At 39.9% G+C, this 16,899-nt stretch overlaps 2 protein-coding genes, 1 long non-coding RNA gene and 1 gene segment (V, D, J or C); 3 read left to right on the top strand and 1 right to left on the bottom strand.

The window, feature by feature from the left end:
• Nucleotides 1-16,899, top strand: part of LOC120747509 (immunoglobulin epsilon heavy chain) — a 438,017-nt gene that overhangs the window by 234,808 nt on the left and 186,310 nt on the right. The gene's annotated exons all lie outside the window — the stretch shown is intronic.
• The window catches only part of LOC120713955 (immunoglobulin mu heavy chain-like), a 539,092-nt gene that overhangs the window by 343,313 nt on the left and 178,880 nt on the right, over nucleotides 1-16,899 (top strand). The gene's annotated exons all lie outside the window — the stretch shown is intronic.
• The window catches only part of LOC120714171, a 514,712-nt gene that overhangs the window by 324,174 nt on the left and 173,639 nt on the right, over nucleotides 1-16,899 (bottom strand). The window lies entirely within an intron of this gene.
• Nucleotides 5,525-6,098, top strand: LOC120714135. The segment is given in 2 exon segments: nucleotides 5,525-5,581; nucleotides 5,670-6,098. Coding segments are annotated over 2 exon segments (354 nt in total).

Genomic DNA, 16,899 nt, shown 5'->3' with positions numbered 1-16,899 from the left:
TTTCAATATGATTTTATCTACATCTATAACCCTTTTCCTGCTATCAGTGATTCCTGGTAACTACCACAGATCTGCATTCTTCTGTATTTATGCTTAAGTTCATGTTTGGCTCATTTCTGATCACACATGTTTTCTTCCAGCTGTTTGCAGTCAGACGTTCACTGAGTCTGAACCAGTGGTAAAACGCCCTGGAGATTCTCACAAACTCACCTGTACATATGCAGGAATATCAGATGGTTCTGCTGCTATCAGCTGGATCAGACAGGCTGAAGGAAAAGGGCTGGAGTGGGTTGCTTACATTTCTGCTCCGAGTGGAAGTGATAAATATTATTCTACAGCTGTCCAGAATCGCTTCACCATTTCCAGAGACAACAATGTGGATCAAGTGTATCTGCACATGAGCAGCTTGACAACTGAAGACTCAGCAGTTTATTATTGTGCTCGAACGCCACAGTGTTACAGGAAGCCACAGAGCTGCACACAAAACACTGCAGATGTCACTTTGTGACAGTTTGTGAGTGTGACCAATGGTTAGAATCCACTTTATATCAGTTGTTAACTGACCTTAAACCCTTAATATGAAATGTTTTCCTGGATTTTCATAGTTATGTGTGATACCCACTAATGTGTGATCACATTTATGTGAATTAATTTAAGTAATTTCACTTTCAATGTAAGTGATATTTCCATTTGGAAATGCCCTAAATAACTACAGTAATTGTAACAGGAAACTTGGTCCTACCCTGGGATATTTGTAGCGGACGCTTCATTTTTATACCAATAGGTGGCAGTGTGAGACCATGGTTTGGCCTGTTGTTAGCAGCCTGAAGCGCATGCTCCGCGCTGTTTTCTCATAATGGCGGAGTATTCAGGAAACGGCAAGCCACGTCTCCCTGTCTGATCATTTCTCTCCTGTTTACAGGTTCGTATCGTGCCCGAAATAGAATATAATAGCAATCACATCCATTATATAGCATAGACTAACCATTACGGTTGGAAAGTGAAAGCGTACAACATTGTGTAGTACAGTAAATTACACTTTTGTAAGTATTTGTTTACGGCTTTAGCAGCATGCTAAGGTTAGCATGTTAGTTTGGGTCGCACACCTCCTATGCTCTGTGATGTTAGTGATCGGCTCCACCGTTATTCTGTATTGTTTTAGTATCTTGTTTCTGCCATAAAGTGTTTCCGTGAATTCAGTGCACATGTCAAGATGGTGCTGATTATACCATTCTTTCAAGCTATTTGAGATTTATAGATTTGTCTTGTTGGAATTCATTTTGAACCAAGTCTTACAAGAAAATTGGTCATGTTTATAACATTGGAATGTGTTATGGAGAATGTGTGTGTGAGCTATGTTAAGAATAAGTAAATACACAGTTGTAATACTGTAAAAGTAATGAAAGGAGTGCATAATTGTGAATTTGAATAAATAATGGCGGAGTATTCAGGAAACGGCAAGCCACGTCTCCCTGTCTGATCATTTCTCTCCTGTTTACAGGACACATATATAGCTGTCTACAGGTGCTGCCACCCGGTACCTGTAACATATGCATTACTAATATTTTGTTATTATTGTAGTTAATAAGTATGATTTACAAATATTTCTTTTTCATCTTGAACATTTTTTGTTTGGTATTGTTCTAGTTCTTAGTTACTAGTTTTTAGTTACTAGTTCCTAGTTACTTGTTCATGTTCTGTGTTTCCTTTCGTGTTTGTCTTGGTCTTGCCTCTGTGTGTCCTCCGCAGCATCCCCTGTGTTAGTTATTTGTGCCTCCCTTTGAAGCCAGTCTTGGCTCCATGTTTATTTGTCTGTCTGTTTCCCCGAGTCATGTCTCTGTCTGTCTCTGACTCTCTCTGTGTAATTCTGTTTGCGTCTCACTTGTTTTGATTTCCTGTGTTATTTAGATAGTTTTTGTCTGATGTGCTTTGTGTTCAGCTTTGCACCCCATGTCTCCGTATGTCTACTTTGCTCCCGCTGTGTTCCCATGTTTCTCCACTTCTAATCACTGTCCTGTTGTGTCCATCTTCGCTTGTTTCTTGTCACAGTGTACATTCATGCTCCTGTGTTCATATGCCCAGTCATGCCCTTGTAGTTTGTAATTAGTATCCTGTTTGCTTGCCTTTAGTTTTACCTCCTGCTGCCTCTGCATCTGCAATCTTGGGTCCTCCTTCACCACACCCTGACACAGGCAGGTAGTGTTGGGGAGTAACGGAATACATGTACCGCCGTTACGTATTTAAAATACAAACTATGAGTAACTATATTCCATTACAGTTACCGTTTAAAAGGGTGGTATTCAGAATACAGTTACTTTGTTGAAATAAATGGATTACACGGGAGTTTTTTTCATATATTAGGCTTTGCCCTCTCTATTTTTTGGTAATTCCACACCAGTGGAAACCCAAACAAGAGGCTCTAATGCCTCTGTCTCAATCTCGCGGCCCATGTCACCTCTACTTGTGGCCTCCATAATGACGTGACAAAATATTTTTAAAATTTATTCACCAAAATGATTTAATATGAAGGCAATAGGCAGAGTGTTACAGGCATAGTCCTAAAGAATGTAGCATCATGGGCAGTGTAGTCCGTGCTGCAGGGAGAATGGACCGCCATACCCATTATGTGTCTGTGAGCGAGGGAGGGAGAAAAAGGGGAGTGGGAAACTACGAGTTGTCACCGAGCAGAAACGGGAGCTGGAAGCATGTAAATATAATAATAACCACTGCAGCCAAGAAGAGTGCCTGACGAGCCCAGTTGTAAGTAAGCTATTAAGACTCGACTGTACACTGTGTTCCTGTGTTCCTCCGAAACAATAAGTTCAGTTGGAGCAGCCTTTCAACGCCTCTCTCTGTCTCTCGCTAGCCAAGTTGACCCAGACAACAAAGTAACGCTAGTTTTCGGCTAAGAGCCCGACACTGAACCCGACGTATTAGCCAGAGGTCCCTTTACGGTTTTACGCCTTTTTACCTGTTTTATATACACGCAAAATAGTTTTCTATACGAGATCGCGGCAAAAAGTGCAGCCTTACCTAATGTCCACCCTGCTGTTACACATTTTGGGGCATGTAATAATAATAATAATAATGGATTGCATTTATATAGCGCATGTAATTTGTAATCTGTAGTGGAATACATTTTAAAAGTTACCTTCCCAACACTGCAGACAGGCTCCTGGTAAAGGAGTGGATCGCTTACTATATATAGTGGACTGTGTGAACAGTCCCCCATACTCATCCATGAATTCATTAAAAAAAAAAACCCAGAAAAACACACACACAATTTTCAAATTCAATTTTTCTAATATTTCATTAATTTATTGCTTCAATCTATCATGAGATGAGATAGCCTTTATTTGTCAGTTGCAGGTCTTTTGCCCACAACCGAGATGACAGACCTTGCCAACCGTACATACAATACACAAACATCACATTGGGGAGACAGGTCGGCCCAGGTAGCGAGGAAAAAAACATCGAAATGTGCAACACAAAAGGATAATACAGGAATGCACAGGTATCAACACACCATAACACAATAAACACAGACAAGCAACATGTGTGTACATCTGAGCCCACAGCTGGCGCCGAAGGGGTAGCCGCATTATGATGGTGATTTTTCTTTTGCAACAACTCATGAGAATTTCAAGCTGTTCTTTAACACTCCGACACTGGTCTCTCAATCTCCCAATTCTCTTTTAGGTTTTAGACACCGACTGTGAGAGAGTGTTCCAGGGAAAGTAATACAAAAAAGACACGAGACTAGACAAGGACATAAGAACTAGCAGGGAAGATAAGGGAGAGGAAAAAAAGTGCGTCCGCCTCCTCTGAGAGCCAAAGAAAGAATGTGGTTGAAGTTTGTCTATTAGATAGTCTCTTCTAATGCGATTAATGATGAGAAAGTAAAAGAAATGTACATGTGTAGATTCATTCCAGATGGTTCTCATGTTTCCTGACATTTCCAAACAAATAACATAGAGACATGTTGGGTGGCCAAAAGCGTAACATACTGACAATTTGTCACATGGCGTAATTTGTTACACTTTGAGATGAAAACATGTGTAAAACTACAGAGCTAACTTTGTGTGCAAGTCCAAAATATTTGGACAGAGAAAATGTTTTTTTTTTTCCAATTTTGGTTCTGTACATTAGCATAATGAATCTTAAATAAAACAACTCAGATGCAGTTGAAGTGCAGACTTTCAGCTTTAATTCAGATGGCTGAACAAAAAGATTGCATAAAACTGTGAGGAACTAAAGCATTTTGTAACACAATCCCTTTATTTCAGGGGCTCAAAAGTAATCGGACAAATAAAATTACTGCAAATAAAATGTTCATTTCTAAAACTTGGTTAAAAACACTTTGCTGGCAGTGACACAGCCTGAGGTCTGTGGCTCATGGACATCAGCAGATGCTGGCTTTCAGTTGCTGTTTGTTTGTGTGCCTTTCTGCCCAAAGCTTAGTCTTCAACAAGTGAAATGCATCCTTCCATCCATCCCATCACACAGTGTTTTACAGATGATGTGTTATGCTTTGACTCATGAACTGCTCCATGTCTTCTCCATACTTTTTTCTTACCATGATTCTGGTAGAAGTTGATCTTGGTTTCATCCAATCAAAAAATATTTTCCAGAACTGTGTTGGCCTTTTTAACACACTTCAAATTACTCTTGATCCCTTTATTTATTTTTATTTTTTCTTTGCCTGTCCTGTCTGGCAGTGTAGCAATGAGAATTGTTGTCTGAAGGCCAAAAAATGCTCAAGGGATAAGGAGACGGGTCTTGCTATCTGCCTAACGTCTCAAGGTGCCTGGGAGCTCCAGTCTACATCAACTTACTCACAATACCTAACTGTGTGTGGAATAAAGTATGAAACACATATATGATGCTAACCTTCAAATTAACCAAGTCACACAAAAAGTGATATTGATATTACTAGAACATACTTAAACACACTGTTTAAGTTTTTAAGTGTTTTATAAAACGTTGTCTTTTAATTATTAATTAAGTACCCAATAAAATAAATTGCATGGGCTAAAAAGATGTGTCTTCATTGAAGTCATTGTCTGGGCATAAATAATCAAAACACTACACATGGAGATTGCACCGTAAAATAATGTGGAACACTAGAGGGCATACAATGACAAGTTTCTCACATCTGCCAGTATGCAGAGAAGCAATGAAACAGGTTTTCAACAGGTATATTGGCACTGACTGTGTAATCATGATTTTGTTTTGTTTTGTTTGTCACACTGCATGAGACTGTATGAAAAGACTGAAGGAGCTGGTGCCTGCCTAAAACTTTTTGGTAAAAAAAACAAACAAAAAAAAAAAACAGTACACCAGTAACAAAGCATCATTTGACCTTCTTATCTGTGACGTTTCATTAATGTGATCGCTTACATAACTTCAACTGCATTTCAGTTACACAAACAGGCAAATTCAACCTGACCAAAAATCCCCACCCACTCTGCCTACACAGCATAAATATCTCTCATTCATGTCACCATTTACAGTTGAAGTCTGAACCAGGTTATGACCATGCCCATTTTACAGAGTCTGCTCCTTTTGACTTTTATTTCAGGTGAGTGAAGTCTGTATCAATATAGGAAAAGAATATTATTATAATTTGGATTTTAGCTCATTCCCTCTAAACTCTTTATCTCTTTTAGCTGCTCGCTGTCAGTCTCTCACCTCATCAGAGCCAGTGGTCAGCAGACCAGGACAATCAGTCACTCTGTCCTGTAGAGTTCAAGGACTCTCTCTGGCTTATCTACACTGGATTCGTCAAAAACCTGGGAAAGGACTGGAGTGGATCGGACGCATTGATAGTGGGACTGGCACAATATTTGCCCAAAGTCTCCAAGGCCAGTTTTCCATCACCAAAGACACTTCCCAAAATCGTGTGAATTTAGTGGTGAACAGCCTCAAACAGGAAGATTCTGCTGTTTATTACTGTGCAAAAGAGCCACAGTGAAATAAGAGACTGAAAGGCCATGCAAAAACTGTGTGTGTGAGAAGCACTGAACCATGTCAAGCTTAGAAGATAAATAATGACAGACAAAAACTGTACATGAAAAATAACAATCTGAAATGTTTTAAATTTAAGTTCCTAGATATTAAATTAACACTTAAAAAATAACAACTGCAGCACTGTTTTGTAGAAAAATGAATTATGTTTTGCCTATTGTCAGTCCTCGTAAATATAAATAAATTGATAACTACAAAAAAATATGAAATAAACATCTAACTAAATTGATAGTAGCAAATAGTAAACAGCTGTAAAAGCCAAAGGCAGGTATACTGTTCACTCATTACAGTTTACCAGTCAATCACAGGAATAACACAGAAAGACAGACAATTATATGTAATTCTGAATGGCCAGTTTAGAATTACACATTGATGTAACTCTTTCATGTCTTTAGGGTGCAGAAGGAAGTGGGAGTACCCAGAGATAACACATGTAGGCATGAGGGAAACACATAAACGCTGCAGAGAAAGGTCAGCGAGTTGGTTAGAAACCAGGACTTCTTTTTTGGCACTGCATCAACAGGTTCTTGAAACCTGATCTTAGACTAATACTGAATACAGAGATACTACTAAAACCTTATTATTAAAAAAATATCAGTATATTAAAGAGTTAATTTATCATTACAATTTAAATATGGAAATATTGGCAGGATATCTGTAAGTATTACTCAGTTCTTATCAAATGATTCAGTATTTAAAGTAATGTGAGTCTCTGTTAAACTGTGTTGGACAGTTTTCAATATCGTCTCTTCCAATCTAGTTTGATTTTAATAAGTTATATGCTTAGACTCAGAAGCCATATAATGGATCCACACAGTTCAATTTAAAGTCCCCAGTTGAATTGAATATTATGATAATAACTCTTTTAATTATTAGTTTGTTTAGAATCAAAATAAACAAACTAATAGCAAGTTAATACTGTGATAACAGAATAATAGCAGAGTCCTTTTAATGGGCACCTCCTTCTCTGTGACATTTCATTAAAATGAAAATAAAATACATATTGTAACACAATCACTACTAACAAACAACGAATAACTCACAAATTCAGAGAGGAGAAGGTTAATGGACATACAGTACAAACTCTTTCATTGACATCATCATCACAATAATAATTCACTGTCACTTTAAGGGACACAGTCTTTATATGCTGTCATTTAAAGAAAATGTGTGTAACAATATGCAAATAAGGTTGTTTTTTTTTTGGGGGGGGGGCTTTTTTTTTTTAAAGGAGTGTGTAGCTGTGTGTCAGTGTACAAGTGTACATCATTCGGGTGTAATCATGATGATGATGTTAACGCTGATGCTGCTGCTGGCTGCTGGACACTGTAAGGAGTTTTTAATGGATTCACCCTAATAAATATAATAGCAATGCAAAAAATTCAGATCAATAACAAAGATCGTTTTGATTTCTGTCTCCACAGGTGTGTACAGTATTGATCTCCTCCAACCAGATTCAAGTATTGTGCAGCCTGGACGGACTTTAACCATCACCTGTCAGGTCTCTGGTTATTCTTTGACTGATAACAGCTATGCAACAGGATGGGTCAGGCAATGCGAAAGAAAACCAATGGACTGGATTTTTCATCAGTGGGGTGGAGGAGATTTTTATAAAAATGATGCTTTAAAGGACAAGTTCAGCTACAGCAGAGACACTTCTGCCAGAACAGTGACAATAACAGGACAGAATCTGCAGATGGAGGACACAGCTGTTTATTACTGTGTGTGTCGCTCCACAGTGATGAAAACCACTAACAGACCTGGACAAACACTGAGTAAATGGGAATATAACAGTGATAAAAATGTGATCATTAGTAGTCTCTGTAATAAATTTTTCTCTGTGGGAGATAAAAAATTTCCTTATTGTTTCTTTATTCTATTATTTATTGATATATTTTTAATAAAGACATTGTCTGTTTATGTGGTCTACACACCAAAGAGAAGACTTAGTGAAATCTAATTTACATAAACTACCAGTCAAAAGTTTGGACACACCTTCTGATTTAATGATTTTTTTCATTATTTTTACTACTTTCAAATATTGGAAGCAAGATATATGGAATTATGTAGCAAATAAAAAAATGATAATAACTCTAAATATGTCTTATACCCTTGACAGCCCTATTTGGCAACTGTTAGAATTCATATTATGGCAAGAAGCAATCAGCTAAGTAGAGTCCATCATTACTTTAAGAGCTGCAGCTCAGTCATTCTGGAAAATTGTAATTTGTGTGTGCAGTTTCAAAAACCAAAAGTATTACAATGAAACTGGCTCACATGAGGACCGCCCCAGGAAAGGACGACCAAGAGTCACCTCTGTTGCTGTCACCAGCCTCAGAAATTGCAAATTAACAGCACCTCAGATTACAGCCCAGATTAACCCAGATTAACCCCAATCCAGAATGGAATCCCAGCAGTGATGACTATTAGGGCAGGATATAAGAATACCATTAGTAATTTTTAATAAAGCTGTTTCAGTGCTGTGGTTTAGTCTGTAAGCAGACTGGAATTTATTGACGTTGTTATTTCCGTCAACAAGCTGAAGAAGCTGACGGGCAACAGCTTTCTCAAGAATTTTGGAAATAAAGGGGAGTTTGGAAACTGGCCTATAATTATTTCAAGCAGAGGGATCTAAGGGTTTTTTTTTTCCAGTAGAGGAAAAATACTGGCTTTTTAAAGTAATCTGGAATGTACCCAGATCAATAGGAAGGATTGACAATAGAGAGAAGCAGAGGGAGATGGCAGGGTGAGCCTCTTTAATGAATTTAGGAGGGATCTCTGTTGGGCAGGGTGAAGTGTACACGTATGAGACTACATCCAAAAGATCTGTTGAAGAAGTTAATTTAAACTCAGACAACAGAACTGTTTGAGAGACTTGGGGTGGTTGAAATTGTACAGATTTGAACTGTGACTTGATACTGTTGATCTCGTCAGTGAAGAAATCTAAAACCTTTTCACAGTCATTAGAAGCCAAGGGAGGGAAAGCATATTAAGGAGGATTAAGAAGTTTGCTGATGGTCAACTTTGGAATGTTTTTGATTGCTAATCAAACTAGCAAAATAAGATGTCACCAACCTTTGAAGAACTAGTTTATTTGGTTTGTATGACATGCAATTATAATTTAAATAAGAAAATGTTAAAAAGCATTGAAGAATCCAGGCCTTTCGATAATCAGGGGGAAAAGTCATAGTATTACTAAATGCTTGTAGTGTTCAATTTTGCTTCATTTTTACAAATGTATTCTTGGAATCAGGCACTGCATCATCAAGTCACTCATTTCAATCGACATTGTGTTGCTTACCAAACAAACACTATAAGTATTATGCGTGTAATTTAAAATTATATTTATAATCAGTAAAACCACAGTCTCAGCAAGTAAGTCTAACCTCCTCCTGCAATTTAAATACATTTTAATACATTATTTATTTTGATGCTTTAAGGTGGAGCCAATGCAAATATTGATCCTTCCATCTGTATTTAATTCACAACAAAGTGCAGATGACTAAACCATACAGACAAAAACAACAACTTTTCAATAGGATTTCATCTACATGTATAATGCTTGTCCTGCTATTAGTGATACCTGGTAACCACCACAGTTTTGCACTCTTCTGTATTCATGCTTAGTTTTATTTTTTGGCTCATTTCTGATCATATTTATTTTCTTCTAGCTGTTTGTAGTCAGACTCTTACCGAGTCTGAACCAGTGGTAAAACGGCCTGGAGAATCTCACAAGCTGACCTGTACATATGCAGGAATATCAGATAGCTCTGATATGAGCTGGATCAGACAGGCTGAAGGAAAAGGGCTGGAGTGGGTTGCCTACATTTCTGGTCCAAGTGGGAGCACCAAACGTTATTCCACATCTGTCCAGAATCGCTTCACCATTTCCAGAGACAACAATGTGGATCAAGTGTATCTGCACATGAGCAGCTTGACAACTGAAGACTCCGGAGTGTATTACTGTGCTCGAAAGCCACAGTGAGACAGGAAGGCACAGAGCTGTACACAAAACACTGCAGATATTGTTGACATACTAACTGGTAGGAAATTTTGCAAAGCAACTACTGATTTTTGTAAATGTTTTTGCCCCTGTGTTTATCCTACATACCAACTCCTATAATGAGACCAAAGTTTGTTAATAAAGTTCTTGCTTCCTGACCTGTGGTTGAATAAACGACAACAACAACAAAAAACAGATTAATAAAACTATAAATAGCCATTAGTTTCACCGTATTTTCTTGTTAGTTTTTGCTGTTTATTAATTATATCATAATGTTTGATCAATCTACTGATGTGCATAGCGGTCAGGAAGCAATAGCGTAATAGGGTTTGACATTGTTATAGTTGTCATTGTCCAGTTGAGCTTTTCTTCAACTAGGTTTTGTGAATACAGGTTGAGCAGAGTTTCTGTAACACAATTGTAACCATGTGAAATTAGGTGTGTTATAAAACTACAATGAAGTGCAGTTTAAAAGTGTTGAATGAATGATTTATTTTAACATTTTAAGGAGGAGTTAATGCAAATACTGGCTCAGCCAGCTTTACTTATTGAATGGGAAAGTGAAGACAAACCAGACAGACAACACAGACAAACAACTTTTCAGTATGACTTTAACTCAACGTATAATGCTCATTCTGCTAGCAGTGATTCCAGGTGAATAACACAGTTCTGCACTTTTCTATATTCATACTTAGGATTATGTTTGGCTTCTTTCTGATCAGTCTCCTTTTTTTTCCAGGTGTTTGCAGTCAGACACTCACTGAGTCTGAACCAGTGGTAAAACGACCTGGAGATTCTCACAAACTCACCTGTACATATGCAGGAATATCAGATGATAATGCTGATATCAGCTGGATCCGACAGACTGAAGGAAAAGGACTGGAGTGGGTTGCTCACATTTCTGCTCCAAGTGGGAGCACTAAAGTTTACTCCACATCTGTCCAGAATCGTTTCACTATTTCTAGAGACAACAATGTGGATCAAGTGTATCTGCAAATGAACCGCCTCATTGCTGAAGACTCTGCAGTTTATTATTGTGCTCGGAAGCCACAGTGATATAGGAAGCCACACAGCTGTACATAAAAAACACTGCAGATGTCACTGTGACACTGATGGTTAGAATCCATTTCATATTAGTTGTTTTAAAGACTCTTTATTCTAAATGTTTCATATTTATTTAATCTTTGTTAAAACAGCAATCCAATCATTTAATAATAATTAGTGATTAGAACATTCAGCAATAGTACATATATTTCTGCCCCATTGTCTTTCCAAAAAAATAAAAAATCAAGAAACACTGGAGCCATTTCAACTTCTTTAAATGATGATAAAATTACTGTCTGGGTGTAAATGGCAGAAATACTACATGTGTACATACTACATGCTCTGAGATCCCGCACCGCTGCCTACAACACGGGACTCATGACGGGGGACATGGACCCGTACAAAGCCGCGTCATATAACGTGCGGAGGGCGGTGAAAGAGGCGAAGCAGCGCTACGGGAGGAAACTAGAGTCACAACTCCAACAGAGTGACTCTAGGAGCCTGTGGCGGGGACTAAGGACAATAACGGACTATAAAGCACCAACAACCGGTATGACGAACGCGGCCGTGACTCTGGCAGACGAGCTGAACACTTTCTATGCTCGCTTCGAGGCTGCAGCTAAGGTCTCCAAAAATGCTAGTGTTAGCGGCGCTAACGGCTGCAGACAGGAAGATGCTGCCAGCACCGGAAACGTGCTCGTCATCTCCGAGCATGAAGTAAGGAGAGCCTTCAAGAGAGTGAACACCAGGAAAGCAGCAGGACCAGACGGCATCCCAGGTCGTATCCTAAGAGACTGCGCATACCAGCTAGCTCCTGTGTTCACTGAGATATTCAACATCTCTCTATCTCAGTCGGTGATCCCCACATGCTTCAAAGAGTCCATCATTGTTCCTGTCCCGAAGAAACCCCACCCTGCTTCTCTCAATGACTATCGCCCTGTAGCCCTCACCTCAGTAGTGATGAAGTGCTTTGAACGCCTGGTCAGAGACTTCATCATTTCTTCACTACCAGACACACTGGACCCACTACAGTTCGCTTACCGTCCAAATCGTTCCACAGACGATGCCATCTCTCATCTCCTCCACACATCACTCACTCACTTGGACACTAGAAGGGGGAATTATGTTAAAATGCTCTTCATAGACTACAGCTCTGCATTTAACACCATAATTCCCTCCACACTCACCACCAAGCTGGAGCATCTGGGACTCAGCTCATCTATGTGTCAGTGGATCTCCAACTTCCTAACTGGCAGACCACAGGCAGTAAGGATGGGCGGACATGTCTCAGCCTCCACCACTCTCAGCACTGGAGCCCCCCAGGGGTGTGTTCTGAGCCCCCTGCTGTACTCTTTGTACACATATGACTGTGTGGCCACTACCAGCTCCACCACCATCATCAAGTTTGCTGACGACACCGTCGTGGTGGGCCTGATCTCTGATAACAACGAGACGGCCTACCTGAAGGAGATTAGGAATCTGGAGAACTGGTGCCAGAGGAACAACCTCCTTCTAAACGTCAGTAAGACAAAGGAGCTGATAGTGGACTTCAGCACAAAGCAGGAGAGGAACTACCAGACCCCCGTCATCAACGAGTGCCCAGTGGAGAGAGTGGACAGCTTCAAATACCTCGGAGTTCACATCACGCAGGACCTGTCATGGTCCTGTCACATCAACACCGTGGTGAAAAAGGCCCGACAGCGTCTCTACCACCTCAGACGCTTGAGAGACTTCCAACTGCCCTCCAAGGTGCTCAGGAACTTTTACTCGTGCACCATAGAGAGCATCCTGGCGGGAAACATCTTAACCTGGTTCGGGAACAGCACCATGCAGGACAGACGAGCTCTACAGAGGGTTGTGCGGTCAGCTGAGCGCACCATCCGCTCCGAGCTCCCTGACCTGCACTCAATCTACAGCAGGCGGTGCTGGACCAAGGCCAGGAAGATCGTGAAGGACCTCAGCCATCCCAACAACGGACTGTTCTCTCTGTTGAGGTCAGGAAAGCGATTCCGCTCCCTGAAGACCAACACAGAGAGACTGAGGAGGAGCTTCTTCCCGCAGGCGATACGGTCTCTCAATCACACCACCACACAGTACTGACCCACACATACAGTTCTTACACACACACTGGACTTTCTGGACTTTGTTTTTGCACAACACTGGTCACTATATTCTTCATTTCCGGTTAATACTTGTACAGCTGCTGTTATTGTGTATATATTATTTATATTTAGATTTCTCCATACATTCTTATATAGTTCTATATTGTGTATTTTGTTGTACAGTTATTTTATTTTCAACTTTAATTTATATATTTTATCTTATTCTTCCCAGTTAAATTTACCCTTCATTCTAATTTGTGTTGTACAGTTATTTCATTTTTAACCTTAATTTATATTTTATTCCTTCCTAGTTAAATTTACCCTTTTTAATTTTTCATATTTATTTCCTATCTTATTCATAGCCTTTCCTTTTTTTTGTTTTCTTTAGGTCACGAGCAGTTGTCCAAGCATTTCACTACATATCGTACTGTGTATGACTGTGTACGTGACAAATAAAATTTGAATTTGATTTGAATTTGAATTTGAATTTGAATTTGATGTGTATATTTAGGGACATAAAATAATCATTTGGAGTGGGGCCATTGTGCTGTAAAATAATGCTGAACACTAGAGGGCATGAAATAACAAGTCTCTCTCACCTCTGTCATTATGAGATGAAACAATGAAAGAAGACTGCAGCAGCAACTGCTGGTTATTACGGTGCCTGGCTCTTTTTGGTAAGTTAAAAGAGCAATAACAGAGCTTCCTTATACTGTGCACCTCCTTATCCATGACATTTCATTAAAATGACAGCATAGATTAGATGATATAAAAGGGCTGACAACACACTCTAACTAACAAACAACAAATGGCTAACAAATTCTAGAAAGGAGGAGCTTAACGAACACATACAAGCTCTTATCATCATCATAATAATTCACTTTCACTTTACAGGACACAGGCTATAAATATGCTTTAATTTAAGTAAAATTTCTGCAGCAATATGCAAATAAGGGTTTATTAAAAGGAAGTGTGTGGCTGTGTGTCAGTGAGAAGACAGACACAGCACATGTCACTCAGCTTTGATAATAATGATCATGTTAACGCTGATACTGCTGGCTGTTGTACGCTGTAAGGGATTTACTGAATTTGCCCTACTGAATATAATATAAATGCTAAAAAGTCAAATTACCAAGATAATGTTTATTTCTGTGTCCACAGGTGTGTACAGTATTGATCTCATTCAACCAGACTCAAGGGTTATTCAGCCTGGACAGACTTTTACCATCACCTGTCGGGTCTCTGGTTATTCTTTGACTGATGGCAGCTACAGTGGGGCAAAAAAGTATTTAGTCAGCCACCGATTGTGCAAGTTCCCCCACTTAAAATGATCACAGAGGTCAGTAATTTGCACCAGAGGTACACTTCAACTGTGAGAGACAGAATGTGAAAAAAAAATCCATGAATTCACATGGTAGGATTTATAAAGAATTTATTCGTAAATTAGGGTGGAAAATAAGTATTTGGTCACCTCAAACAAGGAAAATCTCTGGCTCTCACAGACCTGTAACGTCTTCTGTAAGAAGCTTTTCTGTCCCCCACTCATTACCTGTATGAATGGCACCTGTTTGAACTCATCATCTGTATAAAAGACACCTGTCCACAGCCTCAAACAGTCAGACTCCAAACTCCGCCATGGCCAAGACCAAAGAGCTTTCGAAGGACACCAGGAAAAGTATTGTAGACCTGCACCAGACTGGGAAGAGTGAATCTACAATAGGCAAGCAGCTTGGTGTGAAAAAATCAACTGTGGGAGCAATCATCAGAAAATGGAAGACATACAAGACCACTGATAATCTCCCTCGATCTGGGGCTCCACGCAAGATCTCATCCCGTGGGGTCAAAATGATCATGAGAACGGTGAGCAAAGATCCCAGAACCACACGGGGGGACCTGGTGAATGACCTGCAGAGAGCTGGGACCAAAGTAACAAAGGTCACCATCAGTAACACACTACAACGGCAGGGAATCAAATCCCGCAGTGCCAGACGTGTTCCGCTGCTGAAGCCAGTGCATGTCCAGGCCCGTCTGAAGTTTGCCAGAGAGCACATGGATGATACAGCAGAGGATTGGGAGAATGTCATGTGGTCAGATGAAACCAAAGTAGAACTTTTTGGTATAAACTCAACTCGTCGTGTTTGGAGGAAGGAGAATACTGAGTTGCATCCCAAGAACACCATACCTACTGTGAAGCATGGGGGTGGAAACATCATGCTATGGGGCTGTTTTTCTGCCAAGGGGACAGGACGACTGATCCGTGTTAAGGACAGAATGAATGGGGCCATGTATCGTGAGATTTTGAGCCAAAACCTCCTTCCATCAGTGAGAACTTTGAAGATGAAACGAGGCTGGGTCTTCCAACATGACAATGATCCAAAACACACCGCCCGGGCAACAAAGGAGTGGCTCCGTAAGAAGCATTTGAAAGTCCTGGAGTGGCCTAGCCAGTCTCCAGACCTCAACCCCATAGAAAATCTGTGGCGGGAGTTGAAAGTCCGTGTTGCTCGGCGACAGCCCCAAAACATCACTGCTCTCGAGAAGATCTGCATGGAGGAATGGGCCAAAATACCAGCTACTGTGTGTGCAAACCTGGTAAAGACCTATAGTAAACGTTTGACCTCTGTTATTGCCAACAAAGGTTATGTTACAAAGTATTGAGTTGTATTTTTGTTATTGACCAAATACTTATTTTCCACCCTGATTTACGAATAAATTCTTTACAAATCCTACCATGTGGATTCATGGATTTTTTTTTTTCACATTCTGTCTCTCACAGTTGAAGTGTACCTCTGGTGCAAATTACTGACCTCTGTCATCATTTTAGGTGGGGGAACTTGCACAATCGGTGGCTGACTAAATACTTTTTTGCCCCACTGTATGCAACAGGTTTGATCAGACAGCGTGAAGGAAAACCAATGGATTGGCTTTTTCATCAGTGGGGAGGAAGTAGTGGCAGCCTTTATCAAAATGGTGCTTTTAAAAACAAGTTCAGCTACAGTAGAGACATGTCTGGTGAGACCGTGACAATAAATGGGCAGAATCTGCTGCCTGAGGACACAGCTGTTTATTACTGTGTGCGTCGCCCCACAGTTATTCACACCACCAACAGAGCTGCACAAATACTGAGTAATTACTGGGTACTGATCAGTTACAGTTGTCCCCATGGTACAGAATAAAGCAAAGCTAATGTGGCTCCATGGTGCTGTGGTTTACACATTCGCCATGTGTAAACCATTCACATTTACCATTCACATGGTTCGATTTTGGGAGGAGACAGAAACTTAATGGGGTTGCATCAGGAAAGGCACCCAACATAAAATTCTGCCAAATCAAATATGCACTACAGTACCTGCAGTCGTGACCCCTTCAGAATAAGGTAGCAGCTGAAATTAGGTTTATCTGGCAAAAAAAATAAATAAAATAAATAAATAGCATTAACATCACAAAGGGAAGTTTGGGCTGTTATTATAATATGCAAAAGAATTGTTCCTCTATTTTATCAGTCAATGGATCGTAATCATGCCCACACGAGTTTGGAATTAGGTCAAACTCCATGGCATGAACTGTAATGGCATGAGTGTTTACCTCTGTTCAGGTAGGTGGGCAGGCCGAGTGATTCAGCTTTAAATTCTATTAAAAGCCCTTTATGTAATCCTGAAGGTGTTTCCTGCATCACTAAATAACTCAAAGTCCAACAACATAATATTCTGCTGTCTGTGTTCT

Source organism: Simochromis diagramma, unplaced genomic scaffold (assembly GCF_900408965.1).
Source record: "Simochromis diagramma unplaced genomic scaffold, fSimDia1.1 OVJJ01000321.1, whole genome shotgun sequence".
Classification (NCBI taxonomy): domain Eukaryota; kingdom Metazoa; phylum Chordata; class Actinopteri; order Cichliformes; family Cichlidae; genus Simochromis; species Simochromis diagramma.
This window is presented reverse-complemented; position numbering and strand designations above follow the sequence as displayed.